Source organism: Alexandromys fortis, unplaced genomic scaffold, assembly GCF_014885135.2.
Source record: "Alexandromys fortis isolate MF-2015 unplaced genomic scaffold, M_Fortis_MF-2015_v1.1 scaffold_20, whole genome shotgun sequence".
Classification (NCBI taxonomy): domain Eukaryota; kingdom Metazoa; phylum Chordata; class Mammalia; order Rodentia; family Cricetidae; genus Alexandromys; species Alexandromys fortis.
This window is the reverse complement of record NW_026067903.1, coordinates 2,553,870-2,570,979: the sequence shown is the minus strand read 5'-3', so window position 1 is coordinate 2,570,979 and position 17,110 is coordinate 2,553,870. Positions and strand designations below refer to the sequence as shown.

The window sequence follows — 17,110 nt, the reverse complement described above, 5'->3', positions numbered from 1 at the left end:
GAAATCCAAAGAAAGGTGTCTCCTCCTCACACATCCCCCCACTACCCCACTCCAGACCCCACCACAGACCTCCTGGGGTGTGTGGACAATCGGAATGTGCTAATGTAGGAAGTGGTTGGAGAGGTGGCTTCCCTTGCTTTATTCCCTCATTCCAAGGCAGCCCCGTTGGGGTTGTGGCAAGGTAGGGCGCTGCGTGGTTCCTCTTCTTGGTGTCCAGAGCTGTTCTGGAAGTAACCCTGACTTCCCTTTTGGAGTGACTGCTTCTTCACCAGCTGTCTGCTCGCTTGCCTGTTGTTGGAAATGCTCTGTAGCATGCTCCCATGGCAGAACCGGCAATGGGTACCACTTCAGGGCCTCTTGACAGACACCAACACTGACATTAGGTGCCCTGGGACGCGCGCGCGGTGTGAGGCCTGTCTTATTACTGGTCTGGTGGAGCCAGCACAGTTGGTTTCTGGGTAGAGGGGTCAATTTATTTTTTTAACTATTTTCACCAGGAGTCCCTCTGCTTAATGCTGAGGATCTAGAGAAGCAGGATGGTAGAACTGTAATCCAGAATCTCCAGGGGAAACCCCGGGGGACATTCCAGATATGGTCAGAGTGTACCCTGCAAAGGCACCTGGGCCCACATGCTCTGAGACAGTTCCCATGTGTCTGGAGTCCTGTTGCTCCTGTGTCCATACCTAAGACTTAATGGTTTTTAGAGAGTTCATTTGTTCCCAGGCTCCACAGCCCACACTGAAATTAGCCCAACTCTCATACTCACAAGGAAACTCGGAGACGCGTGTACCCAGTGTCCTCATGTTTCCCACCTGGCTTTGGCGAAGAGGAGAGCACTAACCTCCTGCCATTGGCTTTTCCCCGTCGTGTTTGCAGCTCCAGACTTCCGGGCTTACCTCATAGGCGGGCTCATGGCGTTCCTGCTTTCGGTCGTGTCTCTCCTGTGCGTCTACAACAGTTTTAAGATTGACATCGTGCTTTGGTATAGAAGCACCTTCCACTCTTCCCAACCCCCAGACGGTGAGTATATGTGGTCTTTGAGAAAATAAAATGCCTCCAAATCGCTGCCCGCTCCTCTGTGTCGCGCCCTTTTAAAGCTCTTCTCATGAAGTGAGTCTGTCTTCTGGCTGGAAAGTTTAGCGTGCAGCGTGTCAGGAGAACGTAGTACGCTTCAGAGAAATGGTTTGTGCGGGATGATCAGCCGTCCCTGCGGAACAAGTGAGGAGGCGGGTAGGGCCCTGGAAACAGCCGCTAGGAAGCAGCAGCAAGTGGCAGTGGACCATGCTGGTCCTTGATGTCCAGGTGTGAGAAGGGGTCTCGTTTTCTGGGCCTGTGAAGTAAGGAAATGTTTGCAAGGAACAAAGGCTGTCTGACAGGATGTGCGTTTCACCCCCAAAGCGCAGGAGGAGATAGGGTAAGACGGTGTATGTGTGGGCGATCTCTCTCTAAACCCTGTACCTGTAAACCCTAATTTACATCTTTGGGTGAGATTAGAAAGGTATTTTCTTCTTTCTTTCAGCCACAGAAGGAGGTCCACAGAGAGGAAGGGAGGGAGGAAAAGGGGGAAGGGAATAAAGGGAAAGAAAACACCTGTCTCTGGCCTTGCTGAAGGAATCACCAGCCTGGGGCTGAAAACAGCTCTCAGCAGGAGCCTGAGGCACAGGCCCTTTCATTGCTCCTTGGGGAGAAGTTGGGGTGGGGGGGGGAGGGCTAAATACTGTCTTTCCTTGTTCTGCCCTTTCCAGTAGTGGTGTCTGTGTCTGGACACCATTTTTTTTTTTTTTTGACACAGAAATGTCTTCCTGTGTTCCAGAGCTGACATTTCTCTCCATTCTATTTGTAAGAAAATGTAATGATTATTATTATTATTATTTCTGTCTCAGAATGAACGTGATCTACTAGGGCCCCGTAAAATACAAACCAATCTGCGTTGATGTCCGCTATTTGCCTATACACATGAATAAAAATGAAAAAGAAATCTACACAAGCGTGGAGAGGAATAAATCTAGACCTTTCCAGGCGAGGCATTTTTCTTGAACAGGAGCAAGAGTGGGGGAACTCAGAACCTAGACACATTCATGAGTGGAGACTCTATGAAAATACCATTTATTCTCAGCAGCTGCTCCTGCATATAAGCTGCCCCACAAGTTATGGTCTACATGTCTGATAAAACACAGATGCCGTAATTCAAGCTGTATTTGACTAAGTGTCAGGATTCAAAATTGGTAAGGCAGAGCCTGGTGGTGATGTTGAGATGCGGCCATAACCATTGCCTGGCCAGCCCAATCCAACTTGAGGCGCTCGAGGCCCTGTGGAGCTTCAGGCTAAGCATGGTTAGTTAGCAAAGAAGCCTTCTTGACTCTGCCCTGGCCACTGTCCCTCTGCCCTGTGAGGAGAGGGCTCAGCACCACACCTCCTTCTTCTTCCGACACAGATAGGAGTGACTTGCCTTCTGGGTTTACTCAGAGAGTCTGACATTATTCCATGTGGTCTTTCTAGAACCTCCGGCCCCTCTGGCCCCTTGGCATTTGTGCCTCTGACTCACGGCAACTCCCAGGAGTGTGACTACTGCCTTGACTTATGGCGTGCAGATAGCATGGTAGAGCTGCCTGCTAGAGACATCGAGTTTGTCAGAGGGAAGGATGACTCACGACAGCAAAGCAGGGGAGCCCAATAAATGACACATCAGGACCTCACCCTCCCCGAGATCAGCACAGCCCAGACTGCACAGCCAGGGGGTGGTGGCTTTGGATACTGGAGCTGATAGCCAGGTTTTCTTTGCTGTTATTTTTAAATTCTGAAGTGTGTGCTTTGATATCCCCATATTTCCATCTGTTTAAACTACCGAGTATTAGAACGTTGAACAAGGGCTCTAAAAGGAGCCAACGATGAGCCTCTGAGGTTGATCCTGTATCCTGCTCAGAGGTTTGACTCTCTTGAGAGAATTTTCTGGAACATATTCAGTATAGGAAATATGGATGTAAAAGAGAGAGAAATTGTCCTTCTTGGCAAAGTTTACTGGAACCGGTTAGTCAGGCTTTGCCGTGAGTAGGTCAAGGTAATTGACCTACAATGTACACTATGACAGCTGTCCACAGACCTGACAGAAGACGGGGAGCTCTGCCTTTCTCTGCTGCCATGGGCGCTTTCAGAACTGGCCTGTTAGGTGTGGCGGTATCTGCAAGATGAGAAAGGTCAGTGACAGGTCGTTTGACAACTATGTGTGCTTTGGTTCCATCCAGACCGATGGGCAGTGTGCACACAGAACGCAGCAGTTAGAACCAACCCAGCAGGTGCACAAGAAAGCCAAGGGCAGAAAGACAAGCGAAACAAGCTGCAGAGTTGAGGAGAGGTCTTGGGCTCTAACGGTGAATCTGCTTTCGTACCTAAAGCCAAGTCAGTTAATTCTGGATTTTCCCACAAATGTTTCTGTGGTCCATGAAATAACATAGATCATTCTGGGACTCGTTTCCAAAGACGGCTTCCTGGAGAGTCCTCATTTACATTCGCTAGCGTCATGTAAGGAATCTGGCTTTCCATATTCCCAAAGTAAATATGATTATGTGTTTTACGTGGCTTTTCTTCTAGTGTCCTCTATACATGCCAGGGGTAGAAACACCATTCAGTCCTGAGGCTACTCGGTAGAGAACCTTACATAGAGTATCTTTTAAAATTCGAGTTTCATCCATCAACCCTGCTGATTTTATCGCTGCTCTGAGTTTGTCAGGCATAAAAATTGGCAATGTTGAATTAAGAGAACAGAACTGAAGAAACATTAGGTAATTTTTAAACAGTGATCAGCCTATGAAGATGATCTTGTTTGGGCTTTACAAACAGCCCATAGAGGCTGTACAAATGTTTTTACCTGAAGGAATGATGTAATAGCCTCAGAAAATACAAGAGCTTGGCCAGGACAGAAATACATTGCCACCCCCACTTTCGAGAGAGGTGGGTATTGGGAACAGCAACCAGTACAATGGAGTCTCCTCAGAACAGCCACCTGAAATTCTAGAAAATTCTGGGAGGTAAACCAGCAGGTCATCTGCTGCTCTCTGTCGCTTGCTTCCTCCTGCGCTGCTGCTCCTGTGACTACGTGTGGGAGACGAGTCACCTTGGAACTTCACTGTGCACAACAGCCATCCCTCGTGCTTGTGTGTGTTGTGGGCTGTGCAGATGTTCGCGGGGGGGGGGGGCGGGGGTCTGAGGCCTCAGCTGGATGACTGGCAGCCACCCTTTCCTCAGTGCCTTCCCACAAGGGCATCTCTTGTCAGTGTCTCACAGAGGTGGGCTTCCTTGAAGTACAATGTTGGCTTTCTGGAGACAGGCCAAAGCTTCGTTTGCTTGTGTTTTCTGGAGCTGAGGGGTTTTTGTTTTTTGTTTTTGGTGTCAGTCCCATTGTACACAGCTTCGGAAAACCACACAATTCTACAGGAGTGGAATTGCACATTACTTCTTTGTGCGAGATGGCATACTTCTAGAAAAAAAAAATAACAGAAGTGTTTCTGTCATTTGCGATGGAGCTGGATAGGGCGAGGCATGGAGAAATCTGTCCTCGGTTTTCTGATTCAGAGTCTTGTTTGGTGACATCAGGGGAAATGAGCAGCTTGGGCCTAGAAAATTCTGTGCACCTTTGAGAAATCATGCAGCCGTGTTGATCCCAGCTTCCTGCTCAGAATTGTAGGGTTCAAGTGTATCTCTCGCAGCTAGCCAGGAAGTTCCTGATGTTGCTATCTGATCCTGTCTTTTAAACAGCAGAGGATGTTAGCAGAGATGTACATAGGGGCTGTAGAGATGGCTCAGTGATCAACATAGTGACATCTCTTCTAGAAGGCCCTGGTTTGATTCCCTGAACCCACACTCGAGGGGACAACTGTCTATTGTTTTCAGTTTCAGGCGTCTGATGCCCTCTTGCCCTCTTCTGGCCTCCTTGGGCACTGCATGCATGTGTAAAACAGGTCAACTGCCCCAGGCACATGAAATAAAATAATAATAGTTATTAGAAATCTGAGGGTTGTAACCAAAAAACCCAGATGTGGATTACAGGTGGGTCTCTGAGGGTGGTGAAAGCCCAGTACATGCGGGGAACAAGTCTATAATCTTACCAGATTTTGGTCTGAGGGTTAACGATACAGCTAGCTCACGGGTTAAGCACATTCACCACCCTGGGTTTAGTTTCAAGCATGCTTAGGAAAAAAGACATGATAATTGGGGGCTTGCTTTGTTTTGGGTTTTCCAGACACACGAGACTTTGTGCCACCAGATCCCTCTCCATCTGTTCCGAGTATGGCGAGCTGGAGACCAAGGAGAACTTATGTCCTCTGATGCCTTGTTTCCAAAGAGTACAGGATTCTGCCACAAGAGAAAACATCTGGCCAATACAGTTCCTTTTGTTTGCTATTTAAGGGAAGCCAGTGGAAGGAGAATGAGAAACTATGAGGAGATGCCAGGGGCTGTGCCGGGGCTGGGGATGATAAATTTGGGTACCAACCTGGGAACTGCATTTCCCATGGAGGATACTTCCTGCTATACTTGGGGCATCAAGGAGCCAACAGCTCCCAAGGGATGCAAGTCTAAACCCATCTAAATCCTTACATGGGAAGGTTCGGTTCCTTCATAAACAGACAAGAAATAAGAACTTATGAGATCCCTGCTTTTCTCTTTATTCTTTTTTTTTCACCCTCAAACAAACAACACCCAAACCTTGAACTTTGGCAAGTCATATATTTAGCATTAAATTTTGTACAGAAAAAGTTAGCTGTTTTATATCTGGTGACCTTGAGCATGTCACAGGAGCCTTGGCTGTGTTGGGTTTGATTGTCTCCAAACACAAATCAGTCCCCTAGCACCTGCCTATGATCCCAAAGCTGAATCTGCTTGTGGCCCAGACCCTCCTTAGCCCCGACTTTGGTTCCCATTGTCGAGTTCCCTGAAGATGTTTGGTTAGTACTGATGGAGGTCTCCGCTGTAGAAGACCCCAATAGCTCTCTCTACAGCAGCCTCCTTGCATGGCAGTGGTCAGGGAAGCAGAAACATCTGTGCTGGATTCTTGCTAATCTTCTGCTCTTAGATCCTCATTCCCCACCCCGCCCCATCTCTCCCCACTGTTTCACACCCAGCAGCTGTTCTATACCCTCTATGAATATTGTCTATCAAGAATTACAGTCAATGAGAATTTTTTTTGTTTGTATGTTCCTTTGGCTGTTGTCATCTTAAATGTCATATACCATTTTATCTTGTTTGTGAGGGGTGCACAGAGTCAAGTGGTGTGTCTTTTTCACATTTACCCTGGTGAACACAGTGATGGGTCTTGTAGCTGCCCAGGAAACCCTTGTCCACGATGGACATGTTGCCCACATGTGCTGTAGTAATGGACTCCTCAGTGATACAGGGCACATTTGGAGTCCCCTGAGGCTTCTTCTGTCTATGACGAATTTTCTGGTGTGCTCAGTTAGGAGGGACCCAACCCATTTGGCTTGGGATCGTCTGTACAGGTCTCCATTGCCCATATCTCCTATTAATGGGTCCCAGACTCCGAGGTCTCTTTTTCAGCCCCACCACAGGCAGTGGGAGACTTATGATGCAATTAGCAATTGCAGAAATGGTACCACCTGTTCGGGCTAGATTTTATTCTCCTTTAGTGAGGATGAGACAGGTCTCTCATGGGTCAGTTGTAAGAGTGCAGTATGGTAGCGTGGAATGCCAAGACATGGGCCACACAAAGGTCATTGAACCCAGGCTGAAGTGTATCACAGCAGTGATCTGGCGTTCACTTTGTGTACTTGAGAGATCTGCTTCAGTCATTCCGTGAGCTCGCTTCTTCTTCCTTCCAGATGAGAAGCTGTATGACGCCTATGTCTTATACCCCAAGTGCCCAACAGAGAGCCAGGGCCGTGATGTGGACACAATGGCGTTGAGGATCCTGCCTGAGGTGCTGGAGAAGCAGTGTGGATATAAGCTATTTATATTCGGCAGGGATGAAGTCCCTGGACAAGGTATGTTTTCCCGGAGGCATTAGACAACAAATGACAAAAATAAGAGGCCACACTTGTGATCCCAGCACTGGGGAGGCTGAGCCAAGACGAATGCAATACAGGGCCAGTTGGGGCTGTCTGTAGAGACCCTATCTCAAACAAAAGAAACTTTTTTCCTTTCTTTTCCCATTCCTTCCTCTCCCTACCTCTCTTTCATGTTACAAATGTCCCTTGAACATGGGGCTTTCAAAAGTCTATGTGTAGAGCCTCCTGGTCCCACTACCACTTACATTCAGAAGTCAGGCCTTTTGCTTTATTAGGTATAGTGCTACAACAGAATGTTAGGGAATCCTGGCTTCAGTCACATGAGTCTCTTTGGCCCAGAGATACAGTTCATCCATTCATAGGAACAAGCAGCAGTCTTGGTGAAAGCTGGAAAAAGTCACGTGGTCATTTACTTTGCTGTCACCGAGAATAACTGTGGTCTAGTTTCTCATTAGTCCAAATATGCAAATACCGTGATGTTTAAAGTTGATTTTTGTACCAGGCCTTTTCTTTTGGGCCTCCAACCAGCTCCCAAATCATGACACAGAGACTCCTTATTAGTTATGAATGCTCGACTTTATCTTATGCTTATCCCACTAGCTCTTATAACTTAACCTGTTTCTCTTCATCTACATTTTGCCTCAGGGCTTTTTTTTTTTTTTTACCTTCCTTTCTTTCCTTCTGTAAGTCTTCTTTCCGGCTATTTCCTTACTGTTGGTCCTGCTGTCTGCATGTCTCCTGACTGCTGCCTGGCTTCTGACCTCAGGCTTGCCCCTAGCTCTCTCCCTTTCTCTTCTTCTCTTTGCTCTTCCTCTTTACTCTCTTTGCCTGCCAGCCCCTTCTGTTCCTCCTCTGCCTAGCTATTGGCTGTTCAGGTTTTTATTTAACCAATCAGGTGCCTCAGGCAGGCAAGGTAAAACACAACACATCTGTACATTGTTAAACAAATGAAACATAAAGAAATGTAACACGTCTTTACATTGTTAAACAAATGCAGCATAGACAAATGTAACACGCCTTTATACAGTTAAAGTAATATTCTGTAGCATAAACAATGTAACACATTTTTGCCTAGTTAAAATATCATTCCACAGTAGATTTTATACACCATAAGTTATGCCATCTTTTCCCTTGTATAAGATACTTTCCTGTTGCTGCAATAAAACACCCCGCTAGATAGTCTTGGGGCAAGAGACATACCAAGAGATAACAGAACAGAATGTAACCACCAAATGGAGCCCTGCCCAGAACAGTTGGTAATGAAAGTTAATCCACCTGTGCCTCAATCTTGCCTACTTGAAAGTCTTTTTTCCCTGTGCCCATTTCTCCTATTTCCAGTAGCGTTATAGCCTTGCTGTTTTCTTGCATGGCCTTCTGAATCCTTCTTCTCCATTCCAGCTGTGGCCAACGTCATTGATGAAAACATTAAACTGTGTAGGAGACTGATGGTGCTTGTGGCCCCAGAATCTTCCAGCTTCAGCTTTCTAAAGGGCTTGTCAGAAGAGCAAATCGCCGTCTACAACGCCCTAATCCAGGATGGCATGAAGGTCATCCTGATCGAATTGGAGAAGATCAAGGACTACAGCACCATGCCTGAGTCCATTCAGTACATCCGACAGAAGCATGGGGCCATCCGGTGGCACGGGGACTTTACAGAGCGGTCACAGTGTGCCAAGACCAAGTTCTGGAAGAAAGTAAGATACCATATGCCATGCAGAAGGTATCCACCATCTTCCTCAGTCCAGCTGCTGAGGCACACGCCCTGCAACTGCACAGCAGGCAAGTGGGATGCTGCCACTGGGCTCATAAGTTCCTGACTGAGAGTAGTTGGTGTGTGTTGGATCACAGTGACATCCTCTTTGGGTTGTCTACCCATGCAGCTTGCTCTTTTGTGTTGTGAGTGACCTTGTTCTTGTTGTTGGTTGATGCTTTTAATTAGACCAGTTTCTTTAGTGCTCCTGTTTGCACCACAGCTCCTGAACACCCATATAAGCTCCTGAGAGTGGGGTACCTATGGAACTCAGCCTCCATGCCTGTGGGATACAGTGGATGGTCAGGATGACAGAGCAGATGGCAAGGATGCTTGGTCCATGTTTGGGATGGGAGACTGAGCAGTCTGGAGATGCCAAGTGGGCAGCCTTTGGGAAGGCCAGCAAGGATGGTAGCACAATATCTATGCTTGTCTAGTATCTAGTAGGCTTTGGGCCCTCGGCAGTGTAGATTGTATCTAATTTCCTTCTCTCTCCCACTGCAGTTAGATAACGATGCCCCCAGGAACCACTTAAATATCACCCGGACCAAAGGACTCTAAGCTTTGAAAGATAATCTGTCAAAATGAATTAAAAAAAACTTTCACTTTTTAAAGATGCTTTGTCTGCCAGAAATCTGTGGAATAGTTGAGAGATATGAATTACAGCTCCGAGGTGATGTGGTTCTAACCCCAGTAAATCTATGTGAGCTTTGGGTTAGTGAGTGCGCCCTTTATCACGGGCAGTATAGGAATGCATAGTTCATCCAGTGTTTTGATGCTAAACAGGGCTGTCAACCACGGCTACTATTTCTCAAGGCCCAGCTGGGAAAAATCAACTCCAGTCCAACTCTACTAAGCTGTGGTTAACACGCATGCTGCTTCTTGGGCAATCGTGAACAAATGTCTATTTACCTCAGATAAGTAGGGTGCTGGACACAAATCATGAAAACAATTCCACAGAAGTCTAGATTAATGGAGCAGTCATTTTCCTGGGGTTTCTTGAAGGGCTGAGGGTGAGGAGTGAGTTCCAAGAGCATGGGCAAGTCAAAGACAACTACATCTTGGAAAAGCCCACCGAGCGTGGAGCGTGGTGAGAGCGTAAGACAGCTGAATCCCTAGAGCTCTGTGAAGCGTTCGTAATAGCCACTGTTTCTCTCCTAGCAGCTCTTTCTGCTTCTATAGCCACAAAGCACAGGCTTGTGACTCTTTCTGGCTTTCCCGAGGACTGAGGAACCTACTTAGAAAAGAAGTTGCAGAAGTTTGGGGGAGATAACTACGTAATGGAAACACTGGGGATTAATAAGTGAGCCTTAATGAGGAGGGAGTGGGAGGGGCCACCAGGCCACAGGCAGGATGGAAAGGCCTGGGAGGAGAGGGAGAAGGAGGAAGAGCTGGTAGAGTGGAAGGCTTCATGGGAAGTCCATCTTTCTGCTTGAGAATTCATCAAGGCAGGCTGGCGTTGTGGCAACCATATCTTTACTTGAGACTTGAAACTGGACCTCACTTTAATACTTTTTATTTAAAAAAAATTAACTATGGTAAGATATAACACTAGTCATTTTTAAGTCGAATTGTTACGCGAGGCCATTAAGTATTTTCATGTTGACACAACCATCATCACCATCCTCTGAGACCTTTTCATCCTAGCAGACAGAAACTCTGTTCTCAGTGAATATCTTCTCTCTCCTCCCGTCCTCCCTGGCCCCTGGAAATCACCATTCCACCTCCCATCCCTGTGAATCTGACTATTCTAGGAACTTCCAATAAGAGACCTCATTTGGTATTTCTCATTTTGTGGCTGACTTCTTCCAGGTACCACAGTATCCTCAGGTGCCCTCAAGGCTCGTCCGTGAGATCCACCTTTCGATTCACCATCACCGCTAGTCTGTCTGTCTCTTCTTTTTCTTCCTCCTTTCTCAAAGAGCATGGAACACAGATGCTTTTGAATGCCCCCGGAGTGAGGAGCTCATCAAAGCTCTCTCAAGGCACCTGCCTGTGGCATTTTGCTTTTCAGCTTATCTTTGCATCACGGGAATCTAACTCCCTGTAAAGGATTCGCGGGTTCAAGTACAGTCAGGTATTTGTTGTTTCCAAGGGATGTCCCTGACTGCTTCTTCATTCTGTCCTCCTCACCCTCCATGGGTCTGTGCTTCTGGCTGGTTCCTGGAAATTGCCAGCAATACTGGTGGAACCCAGGGACGGGGCTGACTAACGGGGCAGCCTTTTCTTGTGTGGAGCCCAGGACACAGAGCCCGTCTAATGGGTTCCAGGCACACGAGGTGGTGACATCTGCCAGTATGATTCCCAGGCAGGACGATCTCCTTTTTTAGGTAAATGATCAACCACCGGTCCTTTGGTGAGGACATGGGGGATGTCTAGATTTGAACTCTTACTTCCTTGGTTATCTCTCTCTGAAAGACTCAGGGAGATAGTAGCTGATGCCCTGTCAGGATCAGGGCAGACAAACCAAACCACCTCATCAGAAGAAAATGTTTTCTGAAAATCCCTGACTTTGTGAGGCCAACTGTGCTGAAATTTTTAACCTGATTTTTTTTTTACAGTCACGAAGCTTTCCTCTCGCCTACATGTCCTAATTTTCCTTTTGCTTAAAATTAAAAAAAGATGTATTATGAATGCTAAAATGTGAACTATTATATCAGCACATTGACATTTTTATTAAAGAATATTTTAATAAAACACAAGAGCTCCTTTTCTTGAAGGAATTACCACCTCATATGTTTGAACACCTGGCATGTGCCCTGGAGTCGAATGCATTCTTGTTTGTAGGCCATTGCTCTGATGCGGGATTTGTGAAAGCAGAGACCCGTATTTTAAAGATGGACGAGGTTCACTCTACAGCAGGAAGCCCCGTTCTCTTTGACAGTGACTCCCCTTTGATAATTTGATAAAGAGACCATCTTAACTCTACTTACAGAAGGGTGTTGGCTTTTTTTACAGACTTTCAGTGAGATTTACATCAGGCCCATGGGATCCACACCCCAAACTCTCTATTGGTACTGTATTTATAAAACAGGTAATGGCACATTTTCTACAGAATTCTGGGTGACAGACCAGTGTTTAGGAAGTGAGTCACTTGGAGTCTTCTTAGGAATTAATTGGAAAAGAGCGGCCTCGAAGTTCAGTCGTGTTTAATGAGTCATCTAGCCTAGAGATGTCCAACTAGTGTGTCACAAATGAGTTTCAAGACTCCTGGGGCACAGCATCCCCCATTATCTGCAGAGGAGCTGGTCCAAGAACCCCAGTGGGTGCTCCAAACTGGATAGTGCTGAACTCAGTATAGGATACATTTTTCATGCACATATAAACATTTATATATTTAATGTGTTTAATATATAAATATGTGTTTAAGGTATCCTTTAGAAACAAAATAGTGAGAACAAAATCAAACATTTTTAGCAACATAGCCTGTTATAAAATATATGTGAGCGTGGACTCTCTCTGTCTTCATAAACATCCCATCATACTGAAGGCACCTGTCACTCTGTGCTGAAGTGATGCTACCATCCTCAGTTGACTGAGTAGCTAAAACCTTAGAACACGAGACCACAGATGAAGACGGCTATCGTAGTGCCTCCTGGTATATTCAGAATCTTGGCCTCATCTGTTTGTACCCATGACTGTGTTTACCGGGCAGGAAAAAGATAAGGCTACTCACCCTCTGTTCCAGCTGTTTTAATTTATCATGGAAGAAACTGAGGCCCAGAGAAGTGAAGTGAGTGATTGGGGACTCCCGGGACTCTGCAGCAGAGGGCCATTGGCTGGTTTAGGTCCCTCAGAAGGTATGCCAAACCTCTCGCCCCCATGACCCTGGCTGCTGGTTGGAATTCTGCAGATCTCTGAGAGTGATGGGGCCTCCCTTGACCTCTGGACTTGACCCAGAGACTAAGGTGGTGGAAAAATCAATGGTCAACAAAAGTCAACCTGAGACCATGACTCTCAAGTCCGTTACTTTGTATAGATGAGAAGCAAAGACAATGATATTGGAGAGTGAGCAAGAAGCAGTCGTTTTCCTGAGAAGAGGGTGGAAGGGATGGAGGCTTCAAGAGTGGGAAGGGTCCCGAGGGAGCTGTCACCAAGCTTCTTGCCCAAGAACTCATGTCAGAAGCTGGGCAATGATTGATGTAATTTCTATTAAGATTCGTTGATTCTCTGAGTGTATCATAGGCGGACCCAATGGGAAATGGGAGGCCTGCATATTCTTCGCATGTTCTCTTGACCTGAGCAAGGAGATGACTACACGCTGTTTGCCCTATCAGGGACTAATCCTGTGTCTTGTTCACCCTTATCCATTCTTTCTTGATCTTGGCCGGGATGGCTAGCCCTTGCTCTTGCCTAGGTGTTCTAGATGCTAATTAAACCATGCTTTCTCTGTTCTCACCTTTCCATGACCAGCTGGTAGTTGACCAGGACCACTGCCTGTTCTGGACGCGGGGAATTAACAACTAACCCCTATCACAGTTACCGAGATAACTACCATCTTCCTTGGGCGCCTCATCCACAGGGTAATCTGCTCTCTGTCCTAGAGTAGGTGGAGGTTTTTATTCCCTCTGCTGCTGCTGTGAAGCCATGCTGTGTATGTTCCTCATGGGGGCTCAGTCAGGGTCCGCCAGAGCCTGCCAGGACTGACTTTGTTGTCTTGCCTACAGCCTTGTTCTTTCTCCTCTCTGGTCAGCATGGCTACCTCACACTCAGCTGCAAACAATCCTTATTTACCTTCCTTAGCATTGTTGGCCTTGTTGGTTGAATCGAAACACTCCTTTTAACTTCAACGCCTGCTTTCGCTGCTGCAGAACTGCACAGCTAATACCATAAAAATCTGGAAACCGAATTCCAGAAGTGCACAGTATGCCTCTGATTTCTCTTCATTTGCTCACCGTTTAGGAGTTTATCAATTTTTGTTCTGTGTTGTCTTGCCCAGTGGTGGACAAACTAACTGGTAGCACTTGAATACTCGTGGGATTCAGCATCTAGGTCTGAGGATGTTCTGAATGCCTCTGTGTTTCACAAATAGATGCTTCCAGAGTTCTGGGGATTTTTTTAAAAAAAGATGAATGGTGTTAATGAGTGAGCCTGTGTACCAATTATTGATCTCTTGACACAAACTTCTAGGATACATATCTGAGACAAACCTTTAACATAGGGCATGAAGTCAACTGAGGTTCACCCTATTGCCTAGGGCACTGCTTCCTCCTGGCATCCTTCAGACCCAGGGTTTGTGTGCCTGGTGGTGTGGAGAGCAAGGGAGTCTTCAGGGTCAACCTCACCACCTTCATGTACCTGGGTGGGGGAGGGGAGGGGAAAGAGAGGGAGGGAGCAAGGGCTGCCAAGATGCTGATCAGCATCCCTGTGTGAAGGGGAGCATGCTCATTCCTGCATACAAGGCCAGTGGGACCTGGTGCAGATCTACAGGGCATCCGAGGAAACGCCTGTGACAGGGCAGTCTGTGCTGCTGTGTCCAGAGCTGAAATGGAGGCGGGGCCGAGAGAGGTGAGCATCTCAGAGAGAAGGTGAAACACAGGTGCTGAGCCCCTGGGTCACTCTGCAGTGACTAAGTCAGTCATAAACCCCACTTTCTTGTGGTCAGTTCACCACGGTTTGTTGGTGAAAAGAGCCTGAGAGTGGGATTAGGCCGGTACGATCTTTACCCAGAAGACCGATTGGATTAAAAAATATAGATTTACATATGCAAGCTGAGTGTGACGGTGTGGAGTGTAATTCCAATGCCAGAGAGCCTGAGGCAGGGGGATTGTGAGCTCAAGGTGGTTACCTAGGAAGGCTCTGTCTTGAGAAGGCAAACGATAGACAAACAGAAGCTACTTACTTGAGAGCTCTTGGCTGACCCCATGCGACCCTGGGGAGATCTATAGGTGGGGGCTGCATCTGAGTTTCTGCTCTCCGTGTTTGGGGCCCTGTGGTGACTCAGATGGTTTTCTGCAGTGTCATAAGTGACTGACCTTTCCCCAGGTCGGGGCCCCGCTTTCCATTTATAAACTTTCCTCAAACACATGCTTGTCTGGTGAGAGAACGCAGGATGTGTTTAGAGATGGAGAAAGTGGAAAATTCCTTTCTGTTCTTTGGATGACAAATACACAAAGTCTGCTCCATATCCCGGCACTGAGTGCTGCCATGTGTTGGGGCTCGATTAGTTTTCCTGGACCATTGAAAGTTGGAACGCTGAGTGCTGACTCCGAGCCTCACATACCCAGAATGCATCTGGGGAGCCCGCTAGCTGCTTTAGTGCAAGGACTTCTTGGCCCGCTACTTATCTGTAACAGATTCCCAATTTGGGGGAAAAAAAACCCAAAGCCCCAGGTTTCTCCCCCTCATCGGTCTCTCACTCCGCTGCTGATGCTTAGCTTTGCATGAGTACCTAACCACTTCTTAAGAAGGGCGCCCAGGGGGTGCCCTGTTGTGGGGGTTAGACTAGGAAACAGAATTTCCTGCTCCCACCCTGAGTCGTGTGTGCAGCTCCGCCTCCAAGCATCCCAGAAAAGGACCCTGCATCTCATTCTCCAGGTCAGGCTCAGATGTGCGGTCGCCCACTTGTTCCACCACACCTTGTGTTACTGTATCCCCTTTCTTTTCTAAGCCAGCAAGACAGTGTGGAGGTGCAGAAGCCAGACTCCAAGTTTTGAGCTAACACACGCGCATCAACCATCATGAAAGCCCTCACAATGTTTAAACTGCGAAGAAGTGCTTGGGGAAAATACACGCTTTTATTTCGCACTCAGTGTATCCGTGCAAACCCCGAGGCATTAAAAACGAAGTTGGCTCTGTGCTCTCTGTTCTATTTTGTTTAGGTAACTTCAACAAACTCTTGCTTTGCCGGTGTTATTTGTAACCTTTTCGTTATCTGACTGGGTGCCAGTCAGCGCTCTTTCCAATGAACACAATTTTTTGCTGCTGTAAAAAAAATGACATCAAGAGGGGAAAAAAGCAGTCCCGTGGGCGGGGAACCTTGAGAAAGAAAAGCCAAGAGGCCAGGGAAAAAAAAATCATGCCTGAATTTGCCAGAGCAGAATGAAGATTCCACTTGGCATCACCCCACGGCTCTGTGGCGCCCTCTTGTGGCGATTACGGAAACGCTTTTGCTCCCGTCACCGACTGAGTCCTTCCACCCATCAGAATGGGCTGGCTCTCTGGGTAGGTGAATAGGCAGGACACACCCGCTTCTAGAAGGTTCTCGGACCCCCCCCCCCCCATGAGTCACTTTTTCTAAGCTAAATTGGGTTTCTGCTCAGAGAAGCCACGCTGCTTCTGTTAAATCACATCACGTTTAAGACACCTTGTGTGAAAATGTTCTCAATGAACACTAGCATGTTGTAAACACAGGTAAGGACCACACCTAGTTAAGCTTTCTGATCTTTGGGGCTGGGTCTTGGAATATTTAAATATGCATAATGAGATACCTTGGGACCACACCTAGTTAAGCTTTCTGATCTTTGGGGCTGGGTCTTGGAATATTTAAATATGCATAATGAGATACCTGGATCCCGAGTGTGATAATGAATTTATGTATTTATGTTCTGTATATGTCACATACCCACAACCTCCAGCTAATTTAGTTTATATGTTCAGTTCATTTTGATTTCTTATCTCTGGAGGGCAGGCGGGCTTTTCTGTAACGACGTGTCAATGAGAAAAATGTTGTAGATTTGAGAGAATTTAAGATTCTTGATTTTTTTTCAGGCTAGTGACACTCAGCCTGTATGCTATAATAATTCCTATTGCACTAATACCATTTTTTATTGCTGCATTGACATTAGCCACGATAGCAGCTGATGCTCACGGGGCAGCCATTCTCCACTATGCTTTATACATGGAAATACCTTGCCAGGTCTACGAGTCAGGAGCCTCAGGGATTCTACTTGCAGATGAGGAAGAGGAAGCCCAGTGCTGTGCCAGAGGCAGCTTTGGAATCAAAGTACTTTGACTCAAGGTACCCAGCCTGGTGGGCCTCAGTGTTCCGTTGCTGCAGCCTTGAGAGAGGGCTTGCAAGGAGCTGCTGGAGCCAGGGCAGAGTCCTTAAGGCACGACAGCCAGATGTGCCCAACCTTTCCTGCTGTGTCAGGGTCTCATCTACCACGTTCATGCTGAAAACCATGCAGACAAATTACAAAAACCAAGCACCCCTAAGTCTCATAACATTGGAAGGTAATTTATGGTTCCGTATTGAGCATATACATAGGGATCATTAGTCACACAGAGTGACTGGTTATTGTCATTGAGTCTATGTGAGCCTGGGAAGTTCTAGGCTCCTGTATGGAACTGAGTTAATGAGTGAAATAACCCCGCCTAAAATAAAAACCCAGAAATATATATA

At 46.9% G+C, this 17,110-nt stretch overlaps 1 protein-coding gene across 5 annotated transcripts in view; it reads left to right on the top strand.

Moving 5' to 3' along the window:
- The window catches only part of Il1rl2 (interleukin 1 receptor like 2), a 43,466-nt gene extending 27,902 nt beyond the window's left edge, over positions 1-15,564 (top strand). For 4 of the 5 annotated variants that reach the window (XM_050134728.1, XM_050134729.1, XM_050134730.1 and 1 more), the window contains 3 exons: positions 877-1,020; positions 6,831-6,992; positions 8,415-15,564. In XM_050134728.1, coding sequence (XP_049990685.1) covers positions 877-1,020; positions 6,831-6,992; positions 8,415-8,833 — 725 coding nt within the window. In that variant the 3' untranslated portion in view covers positions 8,834-15,564. The remainder of the gene's footprint in view (positions 1-876; positions 1,021-6,830; positions 6,993-8,414) is intronic. The other variant, XM_050134732.1, reaches the window with a different exon arrangement.
- The last annotated feature ends 1,546 nt before the right edge of the window (positions 15,565-17,110 follow it).